Source organism: Stenella coeruleoalba (assembly GCF_951394435.1).
Source record: "Stenella coeruleoalba genome assembly, chromosome: 16".
NCBI lineage: Eukaryota > Metazoa > Chordata > Mammalia > Artiodactyla > Delphinidae > Stenella > Stenella coeruleoalba.
Genome location: NC_137162.1, coordinates 45,632,765 through 45,659,419, shown reverse-complemented (window position 1 = coordinate 45,659,419; position 26,655 = coordinate 45,632,765). Strand labels below are relative to the sequence as shown.

Here is a 26,655-nt window from a genome sequence, read left to right as displayed (position 1 = left end):
AGATTTCATTAGGAGAGTAAATTAGGAAAAAAATATCTAAAAAGGCTTCCTGGGGAAGAGAGCAATAATGAAAAAAAGACTGAGAAACATTAGCTTAAAGCCTAAAATGGTCTTTTCTCCTTTACTATTAGCTATTTTTATAAGCTACATAAAAATGGTTATCTTTCCCCATTAGTCCATGTAAATTACGTATTTTTGTAAAAAGTTAGACTATTGCGCCATCTGCTGGTGTAATTTTCAACTGTCTGAACAGGCAGTACTTCCTAGTTACCAGAGTGGGGTAGGCATGACAATCCATTAATTATGCAAAAAGAACAATTATTTACAATTATATTTTATCTCATCCTTTAAAATTTCTATTTTGATTATCTTTTATAATATATATTAAATTACTAAAGTAATAAATACATAGAATTTATAAAAAACATTTATGACTGTAATACACCCCCCCAATTTTTTTACTGAAGGCATATTAAGTCTGAAAGACACTGTGTTAGATTATTACTATAAACCTTCCAAATTTCCTCAGAATTGATGAAGTTTTTAAAAATTAACACTCTGCCAAAGAGCTTCCTGAAAAATACTTCATGCCACATAAATTATTACCAAGTAGCTAGGTTAAATAATGAGCCAACAAAATGTCTTTTATCTATTTGGAATAAGAAGATACCCAAGTTTTGGGGCTTCCCTGGTGGCGCAGTGGTTGAGAATCCGCCTGCCAATGCAGGGGGCACGGGTTCAAGCCCTGGTCTGGGAAGATCCCACATGCCGCAGAGCAACTAAGCCCATGCACCACAACTACTAAGCCTGCGCTCTAGGGCCTGCGAGCCACAACTACTGAGCCCACGTGCCACAACTACTGAAGCCCGCGCACCTAGAGCCTGTGCTCTGCAACATAAGAAGCCACCGCAATGAGAAGCCCATGCACCGCAAGAAAGAATAGCCCCCACTCGCCGCAACTAGAGAAAGCCCGCGTGCAGCAGCGAAGACCCAACGCAGCCAAAAATAAATAAATTTATTTAAAAAAATAGCAATGTCTATCAACGGGTGAATGGACAAACAATGCTTATACTGGAAAAAGCTACTGATACATTCAACAACACGGATGAATCTCAAAGATCTTCACCTAAGTGCAAGAAGCCAGACACACTAGCATACATAATACATGATTCCATTCATATAAAATGTAAACCGATCTATAGTTTAAAAAAAAAGGAAAAAGAAGAAGCAGATCAATAGTTGCCTGGGGCCAGTACAGAAAGAGGAAACTGACCGCAAATGAGTAAGAAGAATCCTTGCAGGGTGACAGGAATGTTCTGTATCTTTACTGTAGTGGGGGCTTCAAGTGTATATGCAAATGTCAAACCTCATCAAATTACATTCTTTAAAAGGATGTACTTTCTTATATGTAAGTTATTCCTCAAAGTTGGTAAGGAAAAACATTCTAAATAGCATTTATGCTCTAATTCTTTAATGGAGTTGTGTAATTAGCATTAACTCCTAACTAATATTTACTTTTACTTCAGTCTTCAAGTCTTAGAAGTAGTCCACCATGAGATCTCCTATCACCAGAAAAGCTGGATGCTACTCTATACAGTATTCTTAGCTGAGTAACTTTTTTTCAGTTCATAATTCATAATAAGCACAATGAGTTAAAGCAGAAAGAAGTCCATTCTTTACAAACTACCAGACACATTATTCATAGAAATATTACAGTGCAGATCAACTTTTGAGGACACTGTTCCTTTTTTACATTTTTAACATCTCTAATCCCTCTTAATTCAACATCAAATGGCATAAAAACAGCAAAAATATTATTATATTCAATAAGAGGGATTTAACGTTTCCCCATCCCTCTCATAGTGTTCTTTCAGCAAAGGAAACAATTACCATAAACAGAAGAAAATCTCGGTGGATTACTGTTCTGTTGAATCTACCATAAAATAAACAAGAAAGGGAAATTCAGATTAAAGCAATTACCCCTTCCTAAGGTAATCATGGCGCACTAAGGAATTGCTAACAGAGGCAAGCAGCAATGTAATTTAGAACACTATGATTATTCTGCATTTGTGTTTAAAGAAAAAATATGTAAATTCTTAAATAATCCTGTTTGTAAGGCCATAAAGGCCCTAAGTCAGTGTTTTTCAAATGGAGTCTGGATAGTATTCTTGATTGGCCTGCTTGTGTTTATGAGTATATAATTGTGGTTTGGGAATGAATACAAAGGCCAAAAAACAACACACTGTAGAAATGAAAGATGGTGCTTCAAATACATAAAAATGGTGGAGAGAGTGAGCGATCCTAAGATGCACTGCAGTATAGAAATGCCAAAGTCATAAAAACCTGGACCAAAGTGGTCACCATCATACTTATTCACAAGCTGATGTTCTGCATACGGATCCCATCTTTGCCTCTACCAACATCCACCAACTGTTTGTGATTGGTTAAAAAAAAAAAAAAGTAGTAAATACAAAACAAAGAATGTTTTCTTTATACAGTATTTTTTTTAAGTTTCTCAGCATACTATTTTAAGGCTCAGATCAGTGTTTAAAAATCTGTGCAAAAAGGAAATGCTGATTACAAATTGTTTTGACTGTGATAATGAACACAACTCAAATCACGGGTCATAATGCTTAAAATGGAAAAACATCAAATTGATATAGCTGGATACTATGAAGAGTTTATATTTAGCTTTACGTTTGTACATACGTAATTAAAATATTAACAATAAGTAAAGTCTGGGAGACCCTGAGAATTCCTCCCATTTAAAAGAAGTAATTACAAGATTGAGAAACACTGTCACTAAGAAATAAAATTTTCAAAATATATTATAGTACAACTTATCACTATTTTTCATGTTAAGGAAAAAAAGAGCTAAGGAAAAAAAAAGGAGCTACAGGAAAGGTATAGAAAGTTTAAGAATAACTTGTAAGTACGTAACAAGGAAGAGCCAAATCTGACTACCTGTTTCTTTTACTTTAACCTTTGCTTTCCAGCTGCTTTTGTTCACTAAAAGGATACTGTCTATCCATAATGGCTGGCTCAGGGAACCGTGCCCCTCTGCGTGAATGTCAAACCAAAGTGCCTTTGTTCAGGGAAGCATCCTGACCCTGTCCACCTGTGAATCTCTGCCAGAAAGAAGAAATTAACACATCTCCTCCCCAGGGCTGGCCATTCCAGGGGATATTTGCAAAACTTATGGCCTTTTTACTTTACTTCCTCATTTCCTCCCCTTCACTGTTCTATAAAAGAAACTGACATCCAAACCCCCATAAGATGGTTTTTTTGGAGACGTCAGTCTGCCATCTTCTTGGTCTGCCCGCTTTCCAAATAATTACGAATAAAGTTATATTCCTTGCCTCAACACCTATCTCCTGATTTATTTGCCTGTCATAAGGCGAGAAGAGTGAGCTTGGACTCGTTAACAATAAATAAATGAAAAAAACAGTATTAAACCTGAGAAACTGTATACAACAAATTAAGTCTCTCAAATAAAATGAAACCCATTTTCACAGAAGTATAAAAAAATCTGTTTATAGTTACAAAAACTTTAAAAGTTTATATAAGGCTATAGTGCCAAAAATAAACATATACTCTCACTCATATTTTAAATATTAGAAAAAACTATCTAATGGTTGCCCTTACAATCTTGAATGAAATATTTTTTAAAGCAAAAATTGAATTATTGCCAAAATATAAGATTAATAAATTATGAAACTGCTAGAAGCTATATAAAGAGCAATAAAAAGTACAATGCTTAATGTATACTTTAATCATTAGGAAACTCAGCTTCCCTTCGGGCAAACAATGGTGAAGTCATAATTCTTCCCTCATTTACTTTTAAAGACATTTCAGAAGTATGATAATTCCAAAACAAAATAAAAGAGAAGCCAGGACCAAAGGAAACTGGATGGGCAATCAAGAAACAGAAGTCTTATTCCTGGTTCTCCAAATTATTCTGTGTGGCTCCAGGCAAGTAATTTACAACTCTCAATTCTACTCATTTCCTAGTCATGGAGTGTAAACCAAGAATGTCTCTAAAGAGAGTTCCTCAGGAAGCAAGCACTTACCATATAAATAATGCTGCTACCTGAGTCTATTAAAGACCAAAAAATGTCTCTGAGGGAGGACACCATGGGCCCACCTCTAAGAACTACATGTAAGAGACAAGAATAGCAAAAGAACACACCTTCAGGTTTTGGGGTCGACTGAATTTGTTGAGAAGTGCAGTCTGAATGAGCTCCCACCGGCTCCCTGCAGTTCGCTCACCATTCTTTAAGGAAAAGAAAAACATGAGGAAACTATTCCAAGTTCCTTTACATGGTAGAATCAGAAGTCAAACAGCAAGTATTAAAATACCTTTCAGAGACTAAAAGAACATCAGTTCTGTTCAGTTTTGTTCTTACCTCATCTTCCACCGGGTACAAGTTTTGTTCTGAACAAGGCATCTTAACATGCTTGTTGTCCCACAAATCTTTAAAATGTGTTGGGAAAGGTTTAGGAACTTCTCCTGCTCGCAGAAGATCTACCTGAAATACAAGAAAACTGTTAAGTGCATAAAAACTAGGCATATCTCTTGTACAAAATAATCCAAAGAAAGCAGCCAAAGCAAATGTTATAAAATACAGACCAGCTCCTAGGCAAGAAATCTCATGTCTTTTTCAGTTGTTCCCACTCCTTACCTCCAGTTAATCAGTTTCCAAGTCACCATGGCCTTGGCATTCTATCTTCATCCCATCCAGCCCCCACCGCCACCCCCGGTCCTCATTATTCATTGCCTGAATTTCTGGTAACAGCTTTCTATCCCTCTCCCTAACTCCAACTACTCCCAGACACATTCATCCCCCATAAAACCCTTATCCCCACTTGGGAATAACAGTATGTTTCTAAAGTATCCCCAAGCTTCTAATCCTATAATGGCTCCCCTCTGCCTATACTTTGATTCTAATGATTCCAGTTTTTAACATTCTCTCTTACTGCAAACACTATCTGGGTAAACATCTATTCTGACCTTCAAGACTCAGCTCAATCTTCATTTCCTCTAAGAAGTCTTTAAAAACTTTCTACTAGGCAGTAAGTGTATTCTCTCTTGTTTTACTAGATCATGATCATACTAGAGCACACTTTTTTCCCTTCCCCCACTAGACTCTAAATTTCTTGAGAATAGTAATTATATTAACTTTGTATTTTGAATATTTACAACAGAGCCTGACATGTGTGTTTCTAATAGGTATACGTGTTTACATACATACAGTTGACCCTTGAACAACACGGGTTTGAACTGCTTGGGTCCACTTATACAACGATCTTTTTCAATGAATACGTACTACAGTACCACACAATCAGCAGTTGACTGAATGTGTGGATGTGGAACGTCAGATATAGAGGGCCAACTGTAAAGTTATACTTGGATTTTGGACTACCCAGAGGGTGGGCACCCCTAACCCTCGAGTTGTTCAAGGGTCAACTGTATATGTAAATGTACACATATATGTAATATGTATATGCATGTATATGTATGCATATATATACACATGCAACTTATAATGAGCATTAAGTAAATGTTTGAGGAAAAAGATACTTTACAACAAAATAGCTTTACATTTTGCCTAATCTGGACATTTCATATAAATGGAATCACACAAAATGTGACCTTTTGTGCCCAGCCTCCCACTTAGCATAATGTTTTCAAGGTTCATCCATGCTATAGCATAAATCAGAATTTCACTGTAGATCATAAAATAATCACATAAATAAATATAAAATTTCAACTGTAAGATGCTATAAATGAGAGGTTCATAGTGTCATAAGAACCTTTCTAGACAATTTTAACTTATCTGGTAAGCTTAGGGAAGGCTTCGAGGAAGTAGCAATTGAGCTCAACTCCAAAGGATAAAAAGAAGTAGGAAAAGGCGGAAGAAACAAGAAAACGGAACAGCCTTGAAAAGGGAAAGCTGCTGTCAAATAGGCAGCTTCATTAAAAGTCTACAACCCAAGATAAATAAATTTATAGGCCATTTATATAGATAACCATTAAAATCATGAGTGTGTATAAGACTACCCCGAGAGAGAAGGAGAAGAGGACCTATGAAGAAGCTTTGAGGAACTCCAACGACGTTTAAGGGCCACATATAGAAAAAAAGCTAAAAGGAACATAAGAAGTGGCTTAAGGAGGTAGGAAGAAAATCACGATTATATGGTGTCAAGGAATCCAAAGGATGAGAATATTTCAAGGAGGAAAGAATAAAGAATGGTCAAAAGTGGCTGAGTCACCAATCATGCCAAAAGTATTTTCACCTCCATATGAGGATCCCAAAAGTGATTCTGTAAAGATGTTCCATGTAATCTGAGGTGACAAAAACAGGTACCAGGAGAGGTTCACACATAGGAGAACATATATATAAGGATATGCTTTGGATGTCTGTCTGTCTAAATGTGTGTGTGCATGTGCATAGTGCATGCACCTACATGTGTTTGCCTTATGTGTGTACATGTTGGTGCGTGAATGTGTGTGTGCGTTTACAGATAATCAAGCACTATTATGTCCATCCATGCAATTTCAGATTGCCTTACATTTCTAACGCTAAATATCAGCTTTACTTTATTACTTCAAATTCTGTAACTATTAATATCTGGCATCTCAGAAATGTAATTAAGGACTGTCTATTTAATAACTATTAATTATACATATATCATATTACCATATTCAGGAAAAAGGATCTAGAAGAAAATACACCAAACTGTTAAACTCTGGGAATAGGACTGAGAGACACTTGGGTTTTCTGAGGTATACACTTTCACATAACAGTTGCTTTTTTTTTTTCCCATTGAGCCTATATTACTTTTGTAATAAAATAAAACTTTTATAAATTCGTTGGATATCTAACAATAAACAAACAGTAGTTACAAAGATTAGGTAATGATGGTATAAGATGCTTCAGGTTTTCTTTGTGGGTAGTGGGAGAGAGGAAGCAGGAAAAGTCAAAATATCACTTACTTCCCCCGATCAACCTTTTCTCCAAATCTTCACCATTAACATCTTGTCAGTCATCCAAGTCTTTTCTTAATTTTACACACATTATCAATGCCTCCTTTTCCCTTATCATCCATACTTAAGAATTCACCATGTCCTATCAATATTACCTCAAAACAATGCAACCATTTATTCTTTTTTATTCCCATGGTTATTACCCTGTCTCAGTTATTTCCAAACTTTTTAAAATTTTTTTCTTATTTTTTTTCAAACTTTTTAAAATAGCAAAACTCTTTTTTCCCTAAGAAATGTGATACAAAATCATTATATTTAAACATAAGCTATTTAAATAAATATAATTTTTACAGTAACTTTACATATTCTAACATCAATAGCAATGAGGTTACTTTAAGGACTATAAAATCTGAAATCAGGAGTTAGAGATGACAGTTAAAGCTTACATCAACCTACTATTTATATCTCTTATCCAGTATTAAGAAAATCCTATTCACACACCAGAACAGTTGCAAATGGTAACCTTTTTTAACTGATATTTTGATGCTTAAGGAAATTCTTCAAACAGCAGTGGCAAGAGAACCTTGATTCTATGATCTGCGTAAAAATGAGTTCTCCTGGTAAAATCTGCTGGTTAAAATATGGTATTAAGCATTTTAAAATTTGAGCGCATTTGTTAGTTCTTTTACTACAGGTTTTTCATAGCTAAAAGTATAATTTAGAAAAGAAACGAGAGTCAATTTCAAAAGAACCCCTGAACCACTTCCATGCAGCACAATTTGATAATTATTGTTTCTTTACTTTTCATCTCTTATCTGAGCTCTTACATTACCTTCCCCTGTTTCCAATGTATCCTCACTTCAGTTTTCCTTACTTATACCTGTCTGATCAATCTTGCTATACATACAGTACAACTATTGTCTACACAGACATTTTAATGAGTTCCAATTCCTACAGACTCAAGTCCAGTTCCTGGCACCTGAAGCCCTCTACAATATGGACCCAATCCACTTTTCAAGTCTTCTCTTTCACCATTTCCCATCCAAATTCTCAGTTCTAGCAAACCAATTGTTTTTCATTTCTAAAACAAATAGTTTTTAACCACACAGCCTTTTCCTATACAGATTATGTATCTGTCTGGAATTCCCTTGCCTTGCTAAATTAACTCCACCTCAGAAATTTCTGCTCATCTTTAGGAGCTCAGTCCAACCCCACCACCCTGCTCAATGTTGCTGCTACTTAACTATGTTAATAAATTCTATACTTCAAAATATTTAATCACATGTAGACTAAGATGTACAAGAAACAGGATTTTTTTTTAAGTAGCCCCTGTGAAATCTAATACAGCATCTGACTAATAAATGGGATGAATATTTAATCCTCTATGGGGTTTTCTTTGTTTTTTGTTTTGGCCACGCCACACAGCTTGTAGGATCTTAGTTCCCTGACCAGGGATAAAACCCAGGCCCACAGCGGTGAAAGCGCTGAGTCCTAACCATCCTAACCACTGGACCACCAGAGAATTCCCAAGAGATGAATATTTAAAACTGTTCTATGAGTGGTAGAAATCTTCTAAAATTGGATTATGGTGATGGTTGCCTAAGTCAGTAAATTAACTAAATATGGGCTTCCCTGGTGGCACAGTGGTTAAGAATCTGCCTGCCAATGCAGGAGGGACAGGGGTTCGAGCCCTGGTCTGGGAAGATCCCACGTGCCACGGAGCAACTAAACCCGTGCACCAAAACTACTGAGCCTGAGCTCTAGAGCCCACGAGCCACAACTACTAGAGCCCGCGCACCTAGAGCCCGTACTCCGCAACAAGAGAAGCCACTGCAATGAGAAGCCTGAGCACCACAACAAATAGTAGCCCCCGCTCACTGCAACTAGAGAAAGCCCGCGCAAAGCAACAAAGACCCAATGCAGCCAAAAATAAATAAATAAAAATTTTAAAAAAATTAACTAAATATCACTGAATTGAATACTTAAAATGGGTTAATTTTATATACCTCAATAAAGTTGTTGTTGTTGTTATTTTAAAAAAAAGAACGCATGGACAGTGTGAAAGAGGCTACCAGGGGTTAGTTAGGTATGGGAAGTTATTGTTTAGTAGGCAGAGTTTCTGTGTGGGAAGATGAAAAATTTCTGGAAATGAATAGTGGTAATGGTTGCACAACACTGTGAATGGACTGAATGCCAATGAAATGTACACTTAAAAATGGTTAAGATGGTATATGTATAACCATAATTTTTTTAAATAAGGTTTTAAAAATGTTGAGTTTGAGATACCTGTGGGACAGTGAGGGAGATGTCTAGAAGAATCTAAAGCTCAGAAAAGAGGGTAAAACTGAAGAATGATTTGAGGATATTGAACCACATACAACTTTGAATTTTAGTACCTAACATGTAGTGGGTACTCAATAAATATTGTCAGTTGAATTTTTTTTAATCCAATAAATTTTCTTAAAAATACAGAAAAATTCAATTTTCTCACCAGCTAACAATGATTCCTCTTATGGATTTGTTAAGTACCGTGTTAAGTAAGCTATTGTTATATTTCTCCATCCTGTAGAATTCTCAGTACTTTATATATGCAGAAAAGAGAAGCACTTTCTATGCTATGGTCTGTTTTTCACATTTATAAGTATCAGAATAAATTAAGACTTAGCATCTTCTCTCTTTATAGGTAAGAGGTAACACCTACCCGAATAGTCACTGTGTGATTGGCAGACGGTCTCAAGGGAGGCAGCCGGACCCCACACCTTGGCATTCTTCTCATCTCCTCAATAGGAGTTCCAAGCCATTTCTTATCTGGAGAAAGGTGAGGTGGAATGTATTTAGGGATCTTCCTTTCTGTTCTTTGATGTTTGATTTCACATTGTTCTTTTCTAAGATCAAAACAAATGTAATCAGTCACAAACCACTTACCGTTTAAATTTACTTAGATACACAAGTGAAAAAACTTACCCACAACGTTATTGTTTAAAATGTGCCAAACTTGCTCTTTCTCCTTGGTATTTAGAAAAAAAACAAAACAAAACAACAAAAATACCTTATAAGGTTTACAGTAAAACCCGAGAGCTTATTTTCAATAGTCTGTGGAAGGAATTTCCAAACACACGTAAACCACCTTCTGAAAAAAGGGAACGTGTAAAAATATATACACTGCCAAATGAGTCATGATTCACAGTATCAGCTACTTCTCAGGACTCTAGACAGTAATTTGCAATGAAGTGAACTTACTATGGCACGCTTGCCATAAAGATCACAAGAATTACAGAGTAGGCTTTAAGATATCATATGGGATAATTGCATAAATAAAATTTTTACATTTACATTTTTTTGGTAATCAGACCGGGATTTAAATCCCAGCTTTACTACCCACAAGTTACATAATTTCAGTGAATTCTCTAACCCAAATCTCAATTTTCTCATTTGTGAAGTGAGTACAATAACACCTGCCTGCCTGTTACAGCATTAGAGAAGGTGCATGTACAATGGCCTAAGAAAACAGCAGTTACTATCATATTTATGTTCTAATAATTCCCATAAATCTCAGAAGGAAGTTCATGAAACTAAAGTCTGATTATTTATTTACTTCTTGTTTTCTGTTTCTGGGACTTTTAGAATTTAACATTTTGAACCTAGGTTTAAATTTAGTATAAATAGTTAACAAGAAAGACAATTATTTCTTTGCTTCAGTGTAAACCATAACTTTGTTAAACCCCCTTTGTTAAACATGTTACACTACTGAAGATACTCTTAGATGGCAAAAATTACCTTTTGTCCTCTGCTTTCGGCATTCTCATGAAATGATCTGTGATTTTAGAATCCTTTTTCCCATGTTGCTTAGAATTTCTGCCCTCTACATTCAGGCTAGAAGTACTTCCAGGTAGTTTGACATTTAAATCATTCATTCCAGCGCGACTCTCTCCTTCAAATTGGAAATGTAATCGAATCTCACTTCCCTTAGTAGAGGACCATTTCCTCAATTCAGTGTCAGCTTCTCTTACTTGGAACCTTGAAGGTTTATTTGCTGTTTGGGCGGAACTATCTTCCTGTTCATCAAAACCTGGACTTGTCTCTTCATCTGCTTCTGAGTCCTGACAACTATTTTTGGAATTATCTACATCCATTGGTGACTCGGGTTCACTTTCTTTCTCAAATGCAGGAGAATTTCCTAGGCTACTTTCTTGTCTACTCAATTTGTTGGCATTTTTCAGTCCAGTACCAACATCCTCAGAGCCGATATCTGACAAGGGGCTCTCTGGCACCACGTCTGTCTCTTCCTGCTGACACCCTGCACAGTCTTCGGCGGGATGGCAAGTCTTGCTGCACTTCTGGTGGCTTCTGGCTTCTACACCCTGTTCATCTTCTGTTGTCTGTTTTGCATTTGCAAGCTTTATAGGTGTCAAAAATTGTTGATTATCTCTACTCTCCTCACTATTTGTGTCGCTGTGATCATCATTTTGGGGTGACTGATCAATGTTAGCATTACTGAACTGCTCTGGTACCAGAGTTACTATTGGAGGTTCACTTTCCAAAAGTCGCTCTGAATGTTTCCCTTCCTTTTGCCACTTACAGATAGCTGCAGTCTGATGCTGGTTCAAATACTGTGTACTTTTTTCAACTGGTGATTTATCAAAACCTAGCTGAGAAACATTTTCTAATTTTTCCATGTTATGTTGATAAAAGTTATCTTTCTGTACAGAACTCATCATGGATTCTTCTCTTGTATTGTTGTTTTCTTTACTATGCAAACTACAAAAGAATAGAAAGAATGATACAACAGAACTTATGATACAACAGAAAGAATTTATGATGCAAAAAAATCACTTACCTGAACACACTCCTACAATGTCACAGCATTAATTAAACTACTTGTGATTACCTGAGCATACAGCATGCTCTTTCATGGGTCCATGTCTTTGCACATATGCCTATAATGCCCTTTCCCCACTGTGTGCCTGGCAAACACCTGCCACAGTGCAGTGTTAAACTTCACTCACCTCCTGTGCAGTCTTTCCTGTAAAAGTAAAGCTGACTGTCTGTTTTATATGCTAACCACCACTGTACCTTGTTTAAATCTTTACTGTTGCATTGATCACACCACGTAATCATCACGTATTTTGGTGTCTGTCAGCATCACTACACTATTAAGTATCTTAAAGACAGAGACTATTCCTCTTTCATCTCTGTATCTCAAGTATATTGGACCATCCCTGGCACATAGGAGACTCTAAAAAATTATTATTTATTAAATGAAATGTAGATAAAGAAAAATGAGAAAGTAAAAAGAAGAGAAAACAGCATGAAGCACAATAAAACATCCATATATCATGTTATTCATTTCTCTATATAGGCATGGCTCTTTACCTTTCTGATTCAGCTGTCTTGAGTCCTTTCGTGTCCATCCAACTGGTAATAGTCTTCTGTTTGAAAACTGTAAAACAAAAAAAAAAATTAATGTATGTGCATGCATACCTTCAAAGAGAAAATACCTATAGCAGCATATATGCATGTAAGGCATTATGACAGGTTCTGTGGATTAAACAACGATTAATCACTCCTTCCCCACTCAGGCAATGGGAGATAATACATTTGGCATAGAAGAGAAAGTGACCAGACCCTAAAAGAATTGGTATAGCCTAATGGATGAGAGTACATGCTCTGAAATCAGATTACCTAGATCCAAATCCTGGCTCTCCTACTGGATTCCTGTATGACTTTGTGAAGAGCCATTTCTCTGTGTCTCTGATTCCTTATTAGTAAACATGCAAATTAATAGTATCTCTCCTGGGGTTATTGTGAGGTTTAAATTAAATAATAACCATTGCAAAGTGTTTAGGGCACTATCTGATATATGTTCAGTAATATTAGTTCTTAATTATCATTAGTATCAAAAGAGATGCTGAGGGAGTTCCCTGGTGGTCTAGTGATTAGGATTTGGTGTTTTCACTGCCATGGCCCAGGTTTAATCCCTGGTCGGGGAACTGAGACCCTGCAAGCTGTGCGGCACGGCCAAAATAATAATAATAATAAATTTAAAAATAAAATAAATTAAAAAGATCCTGATAAGAAATTAAGATATTTCTGAGGAAAGGACTACTTTAGGGAACTGAAGTAAATGGGATCATCTGATAAGTAGTGCTTGAATTGTGTCTTGAAGAATAAACATGTCATCACATAAAGGGAAAATCAGAAGCAACGGAACCAACGGCAGAAAAATATAAAGAAAGCAACAGAAAATATGGCTGAAAAGTCAGCTAGGACCATACCATAGAGATCCCCGAATAATCCACAAAGAGAGGTACAAAAAAGTGTCAAAAGTCACACTCAGAGTTAATGCCAGAGTTCAAATCTAGGAGGCTCCAAGTCAGGCAGGATACATAGCCTGGAGGGCAGATGTGAAGGGGCAAGAAAGGAACAGCCTGTCAGTAGAAGCGAGTGAGGAAGGTATTGGTCTAGGTCAGTGGTTCCCAAACCATCTGAATCATCAGGAGGCTGACAACAAATGGATCCAAGGGCCACACCTAGACCTTCTGAATCAAAATCTATATGTGATGATGGAGGTATGAGGGAAGCTGGAATCTGTATTTTTTTTTCAAAAAATGATTTTGATGATCAGCAAGGTTGAAGAACTACTGGTCAAGATCTAAAAATAGCCCTTGTAAGGACACAATAAAAAGTTGAGAAGTGAGAGTCATTACAGACTTCACAATGATAGGAGAAGTTAAAGGTGACACTAAGCTTTAATGCTTGAGACTTGAAAAATGATGACAACATTAAACAGAAATGCAGAATATAAAAGAACTGGATTTAGGGGAAAAATATGATTGGGTCAATACTGAACACACTAAATTTGAAATGCCAGAAAGATAACTAGACAGAAATGACCAGCAGACAGTAGCAAAAGTAGAATTGATGGTTCAGTAAGGGACATGTAACATAAATAAATTCAAGCCACAATTTATATAAACATTAGAAATTTAAGCATACTTTCAAAATTTAATGTACTGCATATGGATTACATGTATATAATATTTTAGTATAAGAAAATCTTGAACATTCTCAACCACTGTCTAAATTGCAATGTAAGAATCTAGGTACCTTAGGTCATAAACTCCTCTTATTTACCTATGTCCCCTCAAACACCATAACATGAGATACCATCCCAAATATATGAAAATCAACAATTTATTTACCACTGCATTTGAGTGCCATATAATTTATACTTTCCACAAAATCTTTTATTAGCATTTTTAGAATCATTTCTTTCACAAAAAAATATATATACATTTGATATTTCTTGTTAAACACCACTACTTTCGTGACTTTATTAAGTTACTACTTCTGCAGCAAATCAGGCTTCAGAGAAAAAATTAGATTCAGTCACAAGGGAGTAAGACGATGATCCACTTTGTTCTGAGACTTTTTCTACAGTTCCATCTTCTCTATTTAATTTCCTTATATTAAACACAGCAAGTATAGAAAATCCTCAAAGTACAAATCAGCAATGAGCCAAAAAATTCATTTTTGGGGTCAGTGTAGAATTTAAAATACCTTTTTCCATAAATGTAAAGATTCAATGGTATGCAATGGCTAGGTTCCTATAACACACATGAAGCATGGCACTATGATGACAAGTCTACAGAACCTAAAGAGTGCATGCATCATTTCCTAAAAAACTAGGAAGAGTGTTCCAGTGCAGTTGAAGGAGAGGTCTCCCTCCTGCAGCTCTGATGCTGAGAATGTGTTCTCTCTCTAGCTTCAGGCTTCCTATCATAATCCTGAAGCCTGAGAACAGGGTGAAGGAGGAGAAGCAAGAGGTGAGGAACTGACATTTCCTGCTAATAAAATGGTCTTCAGTCCTTCTGATGGCCCCAGAGAAAGGACAGCCTACTTCTCTTTCCAATACCACTACTTCTGGCTTCAAAAGGTTTCTTTCACAACACATCACAGGACTGTATCAGTTGTACCCCTCTTAATCCTGAAGTAAGCATAAAATGATGTGTCCTGGGTTCTGGGGAATTTCTTTTAACTAGAAGTAATCACAGCAAACAAAAAGGGAGGCAATAGAAGGTGATGAAATATCAATAGATACGAGATCTGGAGTCAAACAAAATCCTGGGCTGAGCTCTTTGCTCAGTCACTTACTAGCATGTACTTCCATTTCTTTAAGCCTTTATTTCTTCACCTGCAAAATGGGGTTAACAATACCTATTTCCAAGGCTTATGTGGATCAATGAGAGAAAATATTGCGCCAGTCTCACAAAGCAGAAACTCAACAAATGTATTCTCTACCAACATTTCACCCAATCTCATTTTTCACTGAGATCAGTAGTTCTCCAACTTTACTCTGACTTCACACCATTTACATAATCTCATAAGTAACCTCACTCAGTAACCAGCAAATTTCAATTAGCAAATCATTCAATTAGGTGCTAGAGATACCGGCAAAAGGCACAAAATGCAGTAAAATTCACCTGCATTTAAAGGAACACCCAGACCTTCACAAAAAGCCTCTTTCCTCCAGCAGCAGCAAGATAAGGCATGGGAAGGAAGGGTGTGGTGAGACCTAAGAGCAATGGACAGTGGGAAAGTTTTGAGGTGAGGAAAGAGGTTTGAAGGTGCTTTTGACAGCACTGAGGCTGAAAGAATGATAAGGGGGATGGGGGACAAGGCAGCTCTAGCCTCCCACCCACCCACCACTGACCTACACTCGGATCATCCCTGGAGCGAGGAGAGAAACTCTAGGTAGTTATAACAGGCAGAAAAGGGGAGCTCCTACAGTAACACAACTGGATAAACCATTCCCCATCAGAGTGTGAATAGCATGCTGAGTTCTGCCTATATGCAGATTTGCAGATTTCAATCAGTATAAGAAATATGCCCAGGAAGATAAATAACACAAAATTTAAAGATACTGAATATCCATTTCCCTATCTCACTTCTCCTAGGATAACTATATATATACATTTTAAATATCAAGTTCCTAAAAGAATTCCAAAATCTCAAACAACAGATTTTGACACAAGTTTAGATTTTGAACATTTTGTTAATTGGTGTCCTGTGCCAGGTATACAGAAAACATTTACACACATGCACAAGTACAGCCCAAGTATTAATTCACTCCCTCTTCTGCGAAAAATCAGGAGATCCAATTAGTGAGGACTGACAGCACCCCCAACGCATTCCTTCTCCTTTACATGCAGATAAAGTTAATAGGACCACAAATTAGCCTGTCACAGAAGTCAGATACAGTACTTGGAGGTCACCCTTAGTTGCCCTCCCCTCCACTCTCCTTCAACAAGTTCTCTGAAATCTACATCCTAAATCTTAAACCCATCCCTTCCTCCCCATCTTCAAAATAGCACCAATATTAAAAGAACAGTTACATCACTCACTGGGCAACTGCATTTGTTTCCTGCAACTGGTCTCCTTGTCTACAGTCTTGACTTTCTCTAACCCAGCATTTCACAAACTACAAATGACCAACATTTTTTAATGAAATAATACAGACAACATGATAATGCAGCACACATAGTAAAGTATTATTTCATGAAACATTTGTTATAAATATGACCTATTGAGAGAGAGAGAGAGAGAGAGAGAGAGAGAGAGAGAGAGAGAGAGAGAGAGAGAGAGAGAGAGACTGCTTACTCTGTGTACCAGGTGAAATTTATACTGTGGGTTGCAGTCAGAAAGGTCCAAAGATCACTGCCTACGCCATCTTTTCTAAAATATTAACCAAATGATATCCCTTTTCTTACAAGCTTTTTAGTGGCTCCCCGTTAACCACAGATCAAGTCCAAACTCCTTGAAATGGCACTTGAGTTTGTCCATAAATAAGCTCTTGCTCCCCTTCCCAGCCTCAGCTGAGTCTTGTCATTCTGGTCTCCTGTCAAGCCACATGCTGCTCCCTCTGCCTATGTAATTTTTTCGTTCCTTGGTTTATACAGCAAATCCTGCTCATCCTTCAATACTAAGTTCAGGTCTGCTCCTCATTGCCTCCAAGTCCCGAGAGAACTAAGTGTACACCATTCATCAGAGGACTTCCTAACCTGTGCCCATTCTCTTATACTGCTGACCAACACATCCTTTTTGAAATGCTCCCGTCCTTGCATGACACAACAAAAGCAGGCTTTCCTCCTACTTCTCTGGCTGCTTCTCTTCAGTCTACTCTTACACGGTGGTGTCTGTCCTAGGTCGCCTTTATTTTCACTACATGCTTTATACTATCTAATCTACTACCATCGTATCAATTATGGTGTATATGACAATAACTCCCAAACCTGTATTTCCAGCACAGATATATTTCTTATGAGGTACAAACCCACATAACCCATTCCCTCCTAAATCCATCCACTTTTCCCCTCTCCTACCTACTGCCTGCAACCAACTATTAACCATGATTATCTCCCATCTAGACTAACTCCTTAACTATCTTGGGCCTGCGATTCTGCTCCCTTTCAATCTATTCTTCATTTTCCACACACCAGCCACAAGGACCTTTAAAATATATATTTTTAAATAAATATACACATATTTAAAAATATATATCCAATCAAGTCACTCCCCTACTGAAACCCTTTAATAGTTTCACATCGCCCTTAGAAATAAAGTTCAAAACCCTTAGCATTGCCCAGTATGATCTGATCTTTGCCTACCTCTCTGCAACCTCATCTCGCACTACGCTCCCCTGCTGACAATATGAATCAGCTGCACTTTGAGATCACTTCATTAACTTCTCTTCATCTAGCTAACTCATCACTCTTCAGTCCTCGGAATAAGGTTCTTATCTTCTGGCTGGAAGATTATCTTTGAGCCCACAAACTGGATTAGGTACACCTGACTTCTACCATAACGCTCTGTTCCTTCAAGAATTGGAACACCCATTACCCTTTATTATGTTAACTTCCCTAATTGTCTATCTCTCCTGACAGATTTTAGGGTCTGAAGACAGAGACCAAGTTACTTTTGTTCAACACTGTACACCAGAAACAAGCATAATGCAAGCTAAGAATAATAGCTCTGCACCCAGGGACTTAGAATGTAAATTGAGATAAGCTGTGATTTTCTTTGCAGCTTTCTTTCCATCTAGAGGCTGAAGCGTCACATACACAATTAAACCTCCTTAACGACTAAGGCAATTTCTCAGTCAAACCCGAAGAAAGCAAACAAGTGGAGTATCCTACCGCTTCCCTCCCTGTGAGTGACTACTCATCAGGGTTTGTCACACCACCAATCGCCACGGGAAAAATCCGGCCCCATTCTCCAACTAGTAGCCTTGGTGGCTCAGCAAGGGGACCTCAGAGTTCAGACCGGTGCACACAAGACCAGAAAAGGGGCGGGGGGGGGGGCGGTGCTGGAGTCCCTGGCTCCTCAGAGACCAAGAAGAGGTTTGGGCCGAGGCGAAGGACAAAGAGCTTTATTTCCCCACGTACCAAGCGAGGTGGCGCTGCCTCTGTGCGATCCCGCCCGCCCCGGGACGCAGCCTGACGAGGACGGCGGGACCCTGAACTGCACCGGAGCGTCCTTGGGATCGAGGACGCGCCTCTGCCTGCCGGGGAAGCTCCGGGCGTCCGAGGCGGCCGGCGGAGAAGTTGCAGCGGCGCCCCAGCGGGGTCGCTTGGTGCAGGGCTCACAGCCGGGGCCCGCACTCATGCTGGGACCCGCAGCGCACAGTCCCCGGGCTAGCCCGGGCGGAGAGCCTCATTCACTAACCCTGGGAGGGACGGACTGCGCCTCCTTCTCGGCGCCTCCCGACACCATGCCCTCTCTGCCTCTGCCTGCTTCTGCAGCTGCTGCTCTGCCGGCCTCCCGAGCCAGACCCTATCCAGTCGCCTGCCTTCCCTCTTCCACAGGCACCCCACCTTCCTCAAGATGCGCCGCTTTGATTCTAGCTTCGTTCACTTTCCCACCACCGGAAAGCTGCCGTCAGGCACTTCCGGCTTCCGGGACGTACGCTGTCGCAAAGCGGAAGTGCGAGGTTCAGCGGGCGCCGGCGCCCGGAAGGTCAACTTGTGAAGAAGGTGGTGGTAACGCGGGTCTCCCCACTATTACAGAGGAAAAACGGCCGAGCACGCGATCTCGGCCTGAGGCGGCGGGGAGAAGTGGACGGGCGGTTTGCTGCGACACCATGGAGGGCGGCGGCGGAAGCGGCAACAAAACCACAGGGGGGTTGGCCGGCTTTTTCGGAGCCGGTGGGGCAGGCTACTCGCACGCGGATTTGGCCGGAGTCCCGCGTAAGTATCGGGCCTAGCTTGCGAACATTTCTGACTGGTTCTTGCGGCCACGCTACACATGCGATGTGCCCTGTTCCCTTTTTTTTTGCTGGCGGTCACAAGCTTCAGTAGCGGTGGTGGGGTTAGTGTGTCTGCGCGGCCGCTCTTTTAGCACTGAACGGGTGTTGGAGCCATGGATTCCGAGAAGCTCTCTGTGTTTGACCTGGACCCAGGAGATGTTGCATGTTTTCTTTTATATTCAAGCTTCGTGTCTTAGCGTTCCTCCCGCAAATTCCTTGTTTGTTGGGCTGTGTGCTTGGCCCTAAGTGCAGAAGAGCGCCCAGTTTTGCAAGTAAATGCATTCCACGTATCGAGCCCATACATAACTTTTTAGCACAAAGTCACATTCTAAACCACGAAGTAGCCGTCAAGGTAAGACATTCAATACTAATGCATAGAGGAGAGAAAGAAATAACGTCTCGAGACAACTGGAGGAACTTGGAAGAGAACTTTTATAGGCATGAAGAAAGAAGCCGGTAAGAATTTTAGGAAAGGAAATTATTCAAGATCTAGGGTGCCGAAGCACGAATACCCTGCCTGTGCCCTCTCCTAAGTAGTGTGAATATGTATTCCAGATCTTTGGAACTTTCTAACTGTGGTATTCAACTGGATGAACAGAACTTGGAGTTAAAGATAGTGGGAAGTTGGTGAAGGATAAGCGCTTCATAAAACTGATTTCTCTTGAGAATCATTGTACTATTTCTTTAGGTCTCTTTTGCTCAAAAACAAAAACGCCCTTTAAAGTTCCTAGTGTCACCTGTGTCAGAACTGCATCTAGGACTTCCCTGGTCGGCAGTGGTTGAGAATCCGTCTGCCACAACTACTGAAGCCTGCGAGCCCGTGCTCCGCAACAAGAGAAGCCACCGCGATGAGAAGCCCGCATATCGCAACAAAGAGTAGCCCCCCTTTTCACAACTAGAGAAAGCTTGCGCGCAGCAACGAAGACCCAGAGCGTCCAAAAATAAATAATAGATAAATTTAGTTTAAAAAAAACTGAATCTAGAACATAGTTTGTATGTAATAAGTTATAGGATATAATTGTATGTAGTTTGTATATTAGTCTCAGGACCTTTGAGTTTTGGAGCACAAAGGGCACTGCCTTAATGTGAAGAAGCATTGTTACGTTAATTAAGATTTGAAGGTAAATTAAGAGATCAAGGGGTGAACACCATTCACTGAGTACTTGAGGTGGACTTTTCTGGGTGCAGGACTACAGTATTTAAATTTTAAAAGATGAGTGCTGTTTTCATGGAGCTTACATCCTGTTGAAGTGAGCCAAGTAACATGAGTAGAAAATATTTCAGTTAGTGATAAGTGTGTAAAGGCAATAAAAGGATCCTGAGATGGTGATGGGAGCCGAAGCCATTTTAGAATGGTCCAGGGGAAGCAACTCAGGGGTGTTGCCCTTTGAGCTGTGACCCGAAGACAGTACAAATGCCTGGGGGGAGGCAGGTGTTTGAGGATCAGCTGTTAGGTCATTGTATCTACAGAGCTATTGGTTTGGAGTTGGTTTGGTGGAAGATAATGAGATTAGAGGGGCAAGGAATGGCAGCTAAGGTAGTGTTGTGTAAGCCTTTTGTAAGGAGTTTGGATTTGGTTACAGGTGTAAATGGAAGCCATTAAGGCTGATTTCCCTTTCTTAAAAGAAAATCACTTTAATTGCCATTTAGAAAGTGAATTGGAGGGACTAGAGCAAGTAAGGAGTCCGGTTAGGTAGGAGATAGTTACTACAGTCTACGTGAGATTTAGTGGTTGGCCTCGGGTGGTAACAATAAAGATGGTAAGTAACACAATTCAGGATAGATATTGGATATAGAATTTATAGGACTTTGAATTGATGAAGACCAGAGTCCTGGGTAGTGGATAGGTTTGTGAACAATCAGCTGAGATACAAAAGGATCCAAAGATTAAATTTAAAATGTGAGAAAGTTGATTTTCCTTGATAGATTTTTCTATCTTCAAAGGTAGTAGAATTCAAGTCTGGCCCTATGAGAGTGCCCATTTCTTTTGCCCTGACCCCTTCCTTCTGGTGATGACCTAAGAATTCTCTACCCTGTAAATGAAATCTGTCAACAACTGTCAACACTAAGATCTGAAGGAATTGCCTTAGAATATTTATACACAACACATAACCTAAACGATGTTTTTCTCATAAAATTGATTGGTCTCTGGTCAGTTTTATTTTGCATTCTGTATAGTTGTCAAGCATTTTTGTAGTAAAGTAGAAAGAAATTAGCTTTTTATTGATCTGGGCTATGCTTCCTGCTACTTTGATTATTTGATCCACGTCACTGCCAATATCTTGTTGATATGCGATCCTGAGACACCAGTGCAAGATTGAGGGCCCCAGGAAGAGGCAACCCCTAAACTTCCAGACAGGAAGGATAAGACCAAGAAAGTGGTAGAGAAATACACATTCATTGAGCCTGTGCATCAAAATTGCAAAACACACAAAACAAGAGCAAAATTAATGCTAAATGAAATAACTTTTTAAAATTTTATTGCAATATAATGCTTTGTTTTCTCTCTAGTAACTGGTATGAACCCTCTGTCTCCTTATTTAAATGTGGATCCACGGTATCTCGTGCAGGTAAGATTAAGACTAGTCCTTTTATGATTTTACTAATTTGGTCCTTTATCTTACCATTTAAAAAAATAACCCCAAGTACCTCTGTTGACTTGATCTGTGATATGTGCATCTGGAGGCACCAAGTCTCTGGTCTTCATTCACCCTTTTTTCCCTCACAGACTCTGGGGATTTAGCTTGCATTTCTTCCTGATACTAGTTTTCTTTTTTTTTTTTTTTGCAATTTTTAATTTTTATTTATTTATTATTTATTTATGGCTGTGTTGGGTCTTCGTTTTTGTGCGAGGGCTTTCTCTAGTTGTGGCAAGTGGGGGCCACTCTTCATCGCGGTGCGCGGGCCTCTCACTATCGTGGCCTCTTCTTGTTGCGGAGCACAGGCTCCAGACGCGCAGGCTCAGTAATTGTGGCTCACGGGCCCAGTTGCTCCGCGGCACCTGGGATATTTCCAGACCAGGGCTCGAACCTGTGTCCCCTGCATTGGCAGGCAGATTCTCAACCACTGCGCCACCAGGGAAGCCCCCTGATACTAGTTGATTAAAGGATTTTGGGGTTTGGTGGGTTTTTTCCATTTTTTAAAGTTGTGATAAAATACACTAACAAAATATACTATCTTTAACTGCACAGTTCAGTGGTATTTAATGCATTCCTAATATTGTAGCATCACCACCTACCAGCTCCATGCTTTTCATCTTGTAAAACTGAAACTCTACACCCATTAAGCAATAACTCCTTTCTCCACCCTCCCCCCAGCTCCTGGCAACCCTTCTGCTTTCTGTCTGATTTTTGAATACTCTTAAGTACCTCAAATAACTGGAGTCATACAGTATTTATTTTTCTGTGACTGGTTTAGTTCATTTAGCATAATGTCATCAAGGCTCATCTGTATTGTAGTGTGTGTCAGAATGTCCTTTTTAAAGCTGGATAATATTCCATTGAATAATATTCCATTTTGCTTATCCATTCATCTGTCCAATGGACACTTGGATTGCTTCCATGTTTTAGCCATCATGAATAGTGCTGCTATGAACTTTGGTGTATAAATATCTCTTCTAGACTCTCATTTCAATTCTTTTGATTATATATCCAAAAGTAGAATTGCTGGATCATATGGTAATTGTATTTTTAATTTTTTGAGGAACTGCCATACTGTTTTCCATGGCAGCTGTACTATTTTACATTCCCACCAACAGTGCACAAGGGTTCCAGTTTCTTCACATTCTCGCCAACACTTGTTATTATCTGGGGTTTTTTGGTAATAGCTATTCTAATGAGTGTGAAGTGGCAACTCATTATAGTTTTGATTCGCATTTCCCTAATGATTAGCCATGTTGAGCAACTTTTCATGTGCTTCTTGGCCATTTGTGTATTTTCTTTGGAAAAATGTCTATTCAAGTCCTTTGTCCAGTTTTGAATCAGTTCATTTGGTTTTTTGTTGTTGAATTTTAGGAGTTCTCTATAGATTCTAATTATTAACCCCTTATCAGATACATGATTTGCAGTTATTTTCTCCCATTCTGTGGGTTGCCTTTTTACTCTGTTGCTGTTGTCTTTTGGTGCACAGAAGTTTTAAGTTTTCATGAAGGCCAGTATTTGTATTTTTTCTTTTGTTGCCTTTGCCTTTGGTGTCATATCCAAGAAATCATTGCCAAATCCATTGTCGCAAAGCTTTTCCCCTGTGTTTTCTTCTAAGAGTTTTATAGTTTTACGTCTTACGTTTACGTCTTTGATCCATTTTGAGTTAATTTTTGTATATGGTGTTAGGTAAAGGTCCAGCTTCACTCTTTTTCATGTGTATATCCAGTTTTCACAGTACTGTTTGCTGAAAAGACTGTCTTTTCCCCTTGGAATGGTCTTGGCATTCTTGCCAGAAATCGTTTGACCATATGTACAAGGGTTTATTTCTGGGCTCTCTCTTCCATTTCATTGGTCTACATGCCAGTACCACACTGTTTTGATTATTGTAGCTTTGGTAAGTTTTGAAATTCGCAAGTGTGAGTCCTCCAGAATTGTTCTTTTTCAAGATTGTTTTGGCTATTTGGGGTTTGTTGAAATTCCATATGAATTTTGAGATGGGTTCTTCTATTTCTGCAAAAATGTCAATTCCTATTTTGATAGGAATTGTATTGAATCTGTAGATTGTTTTGGGTAATACTGACATCATAACAGTATTAAGTCTCTGATCCATGAATATGGGAAATGTTTTCATTTCTTTATGTCTTTTTAAGTTACTTCCAGCAAGTTTTGTAGTTTTCTTGTAAAAGACTTTTACCTCCCTGGTTAAATTAATTCCTAAGTATTTTATTCTTTTTGATTCTATTGTAAGTGGAATTGTTTTCATCATTTCCTTTTCAGATTGTTCATTGTTAGTTTGTAGACGTGCATCTGATTTTTTGCATTGACTTTGTATCCTGCTACTCTGCTGAATTCACTTATTAGTTGTAACAGGGTTTTTTTGGTGCAGTCTTTAGGATTTTCTACATATAAGATTATCTGTGAAAAAAGAAAATTTTACTTCTTTCTAGTTTGGATGCCTTTTATTTCTTGCCTAATTGCTCCAACTAGAACGTCTAATACTGTGTTGAATAGAAGTGGCAAAAAAAAACGGGCATCCTTTGCCTTGTTCCTGATCTTAGAGGAAAAGCTTTCAGTCTTTCATCTTTGGGTATGGTAATTGCTTTGGATTTTTCATATATGGCTTTTATTATGTTGAGGTAGTTTCCTTCTGTTCCTAGTTTGTTGAGTGTTTTTTATCAGTGAAAGTATGTTGGATTTTGTCATACTATTTCTGCATCAATTGAGGTGATCATGTGGGGTTTTTTCCTTTCATTCTGTTAATATGATCTGTTACATTGATCAGTTTTCATTTGTTGGAACATCCTGCATCCCAGGAATAAATCCCACTTGGTCATGATGTATGACCCTTTTAATATGCTGTGGGATTTGGTTTCCTAGAATTTTGTTGAAGATTTTGCATCAGTGATCATAAGGGGTATTGGTCTGTAGTTTTCTTTGCTTGTAGTGTCTTTGCCTGGCTTCAGTATGATAATGCTGGCCTCATACAAAGAGTTATGAAGTGTTCCAAGTATTCCCTGCACTTCAGTTTTTTGGATCTCAGTTCCCTGACTAGGGATTGAACCGGGCCATGGCAGTGAATGCCCAGAATCCTAAGCACTGGGCCACCAGGGAACCCCCAGATTGGTGTTAGTTCTTTCAGGCTCAGTGGCCATGGCTCATGGGCCCAGCCACTCCGCGGCATGTGGGATCTTCCCGGACCGGGGCACGAACCCGTGACCCCTGCATCAGCAGGCAGACTCTCAACCACTGCGCCACCAGGGAAGCCTGGTGTTAGTTCTTTAAATGTTTGGTAAAATTTACCAGTGAAGCCATCAGATCCAGGGCTTTTGGTCTTTTGGGCTTTTTCTTTGTTGTGAGTTTTTTTATAAGTGATTCCGTCTCCTTACTGTATGGGTCTCTTCTGATTTTCTGTTTCTTGGTGAGTTTTGTGTTTCTAGGAATTAGTACATTTCATCAAGGGCATCCAGTTTGTTGGCATACAGTTGTTAATAACATTTTCTTATAATCCTTTTTAATTCTGTAGAATCAGTAGTGATGTCCTCACTTTCATTTCTGATTCTAGTAATTTATTTCATTTATCTCTGCTCGAATCTTTAATATGTCCTTTCTTCTGCTAGCTTTGGGTTTAGTTTCTTCTTCTTCTAGTTCCTTAAGTTGTAAAGTTAGATTTTTGATTTGAGATCTTTCTTATTTTTTAATGTGGGCATTTATAGCTATAAATGTTCCCCTTAGCACCACTTTCACTGAGTTTCACAAGTTTTGGTATGTTGTGTTTCTTTTTTGCTCATCTCTTAAGTATTTTCTAATTTCCCTTGTGATTACTTCCTTGATCCATGGATTGTTTAAGGAGGTGTTTTTTTTAATTTCCACGAATTTGTGAATTTTCCAGTTTTACTTCTGTTATTGATTTCTAACTCATCCCATTGTGGTTGGAAAAGGTGCTTCGTATGGTGTCTTTTAAAATCTATTGAGACTTAACTTGTGGTTAACATATGGTCTATCCTAAAAAATGACTTATGTGCACTTGAGAAAAATGTGTACATTGTTGGGTACAGTGTTTTGCATATGTCTGTTAGATCTAGTTGACTTAATGTGTTAACTCCTCTATTTCCTTATTTTCTGTCTGGTTATAACAGTTACTATTCATTATTGAGAGTGGAATTTTGAAATCACCAACTGTTACTGTAGAACTTTCTATTCTTCCCTTTAATTCCATCACTTTTGCCTAATATATTTTGATGGTCTGTTATTAGTTAAGTAAATGTTTATAATTGTTATATTTTCTTGCTATGTTGATACTTTTATTGATATAATGTCCTTCTTTGTCTCTTGTAACCTTTTTTGCTGTAAAGTCTATATTTTCTGATGTTAGTATAGCCACCCTGCTCTTTTTTGGTTATTATTTGTGTGGAATATCTTTTTCCATACTTTCACTTTCAGTCTTTTTGTGTCTTTGGCTGTAAAGTGAATCTGTTGTAGACAGCATATAAATGGATCATGTTTTTTAGTCCATTGTGCTAATATCTGTCTTTTGGCCTAGAGAGTTGAATCCATTTATATTTAAAGTGTTTACTGATAAGGAGAGATTTCTGGCATTTTGCTATTCATTTTCTATAAGCTTTTAGCTTTTTTGTCCCTCCCTTCCTGCATTAATATCTTCTTTTGTGTTTATTTGATTTTTTTGTAGGAAATTGTTTAAATTCCTTTCTTATAACCTTTTT

At 38.4% G+C, this 26,655-nt stretch overlaps 2 protein-coding genes across 3 annotated transcripts in view; one reads left to right on the top strand and one right to left on the bottom strand.

Annotated features, from left to right (window-relative positions):
* The window catches only part of PARG (poly(ADP-ribose) glycohydrolase), a 112,429-nt gene extending 93,478 nt beyond the window's left edge, over positions 1-18,951 (bottom strand). Inside the window, exons 1-6 of one of the 2 annotated variants that reach the window (XM_079899677.1) lie at positions 18,433-18,951; positions 12,362-12,428; positions 10,766-11,746; positions 9,690-9,873; positions 4,407-4,529; positions 4,190-4,273 (exon numbers count right to left, since the gene is read on the bottom strand). In XM_079899677.1, the coding sequence (XP_079755803.1) occupies positions 4,190-4,273; positions 4,407-4,529; positions 9,690-9,873; positions 10,766-11,746; positions 12,362-12,428; positions 18,433-18,652 (1,659 nt within the window). In that variant the 5' untranslated portion in view covers positions 18,653-18,951. The remainder of the gene's footprint in view (positions 1-4,189; positions 4,274-4,406; positions 4,530-9,689; positions 9,874-10,765; positions 11,747-12,361; positions 12,429-18,432) is intronic. The other variant, XM_079899678.1, reaches the window with a different exon arrangement.
* Positions 18,952-18,975: 24 nt separating this feature from the next.
* Positions 18,976-26,655, top strand: part of LOC307174986 (mitochondrial import inner membrane translocase subunit Tim23) — a 27,016-nt gene continuing 19,336 nt past the window's right edge. Inside the window, exons 1-2 of the mRNA XM_079899687.1 lie at positions 18,976-19,233; positions 21,804-21,862. Of these exons, the coding sequence (XP_079755813.1) occupies positions 19,128-19,233; positions 21,804-21,862 (165 nt within the window). The 5' untranslated portion in view covers positions 18,976-19,127. The remainder of the gene's footprint in view (positions 19,234-21,803; positions 21,863-26,655) is intronic.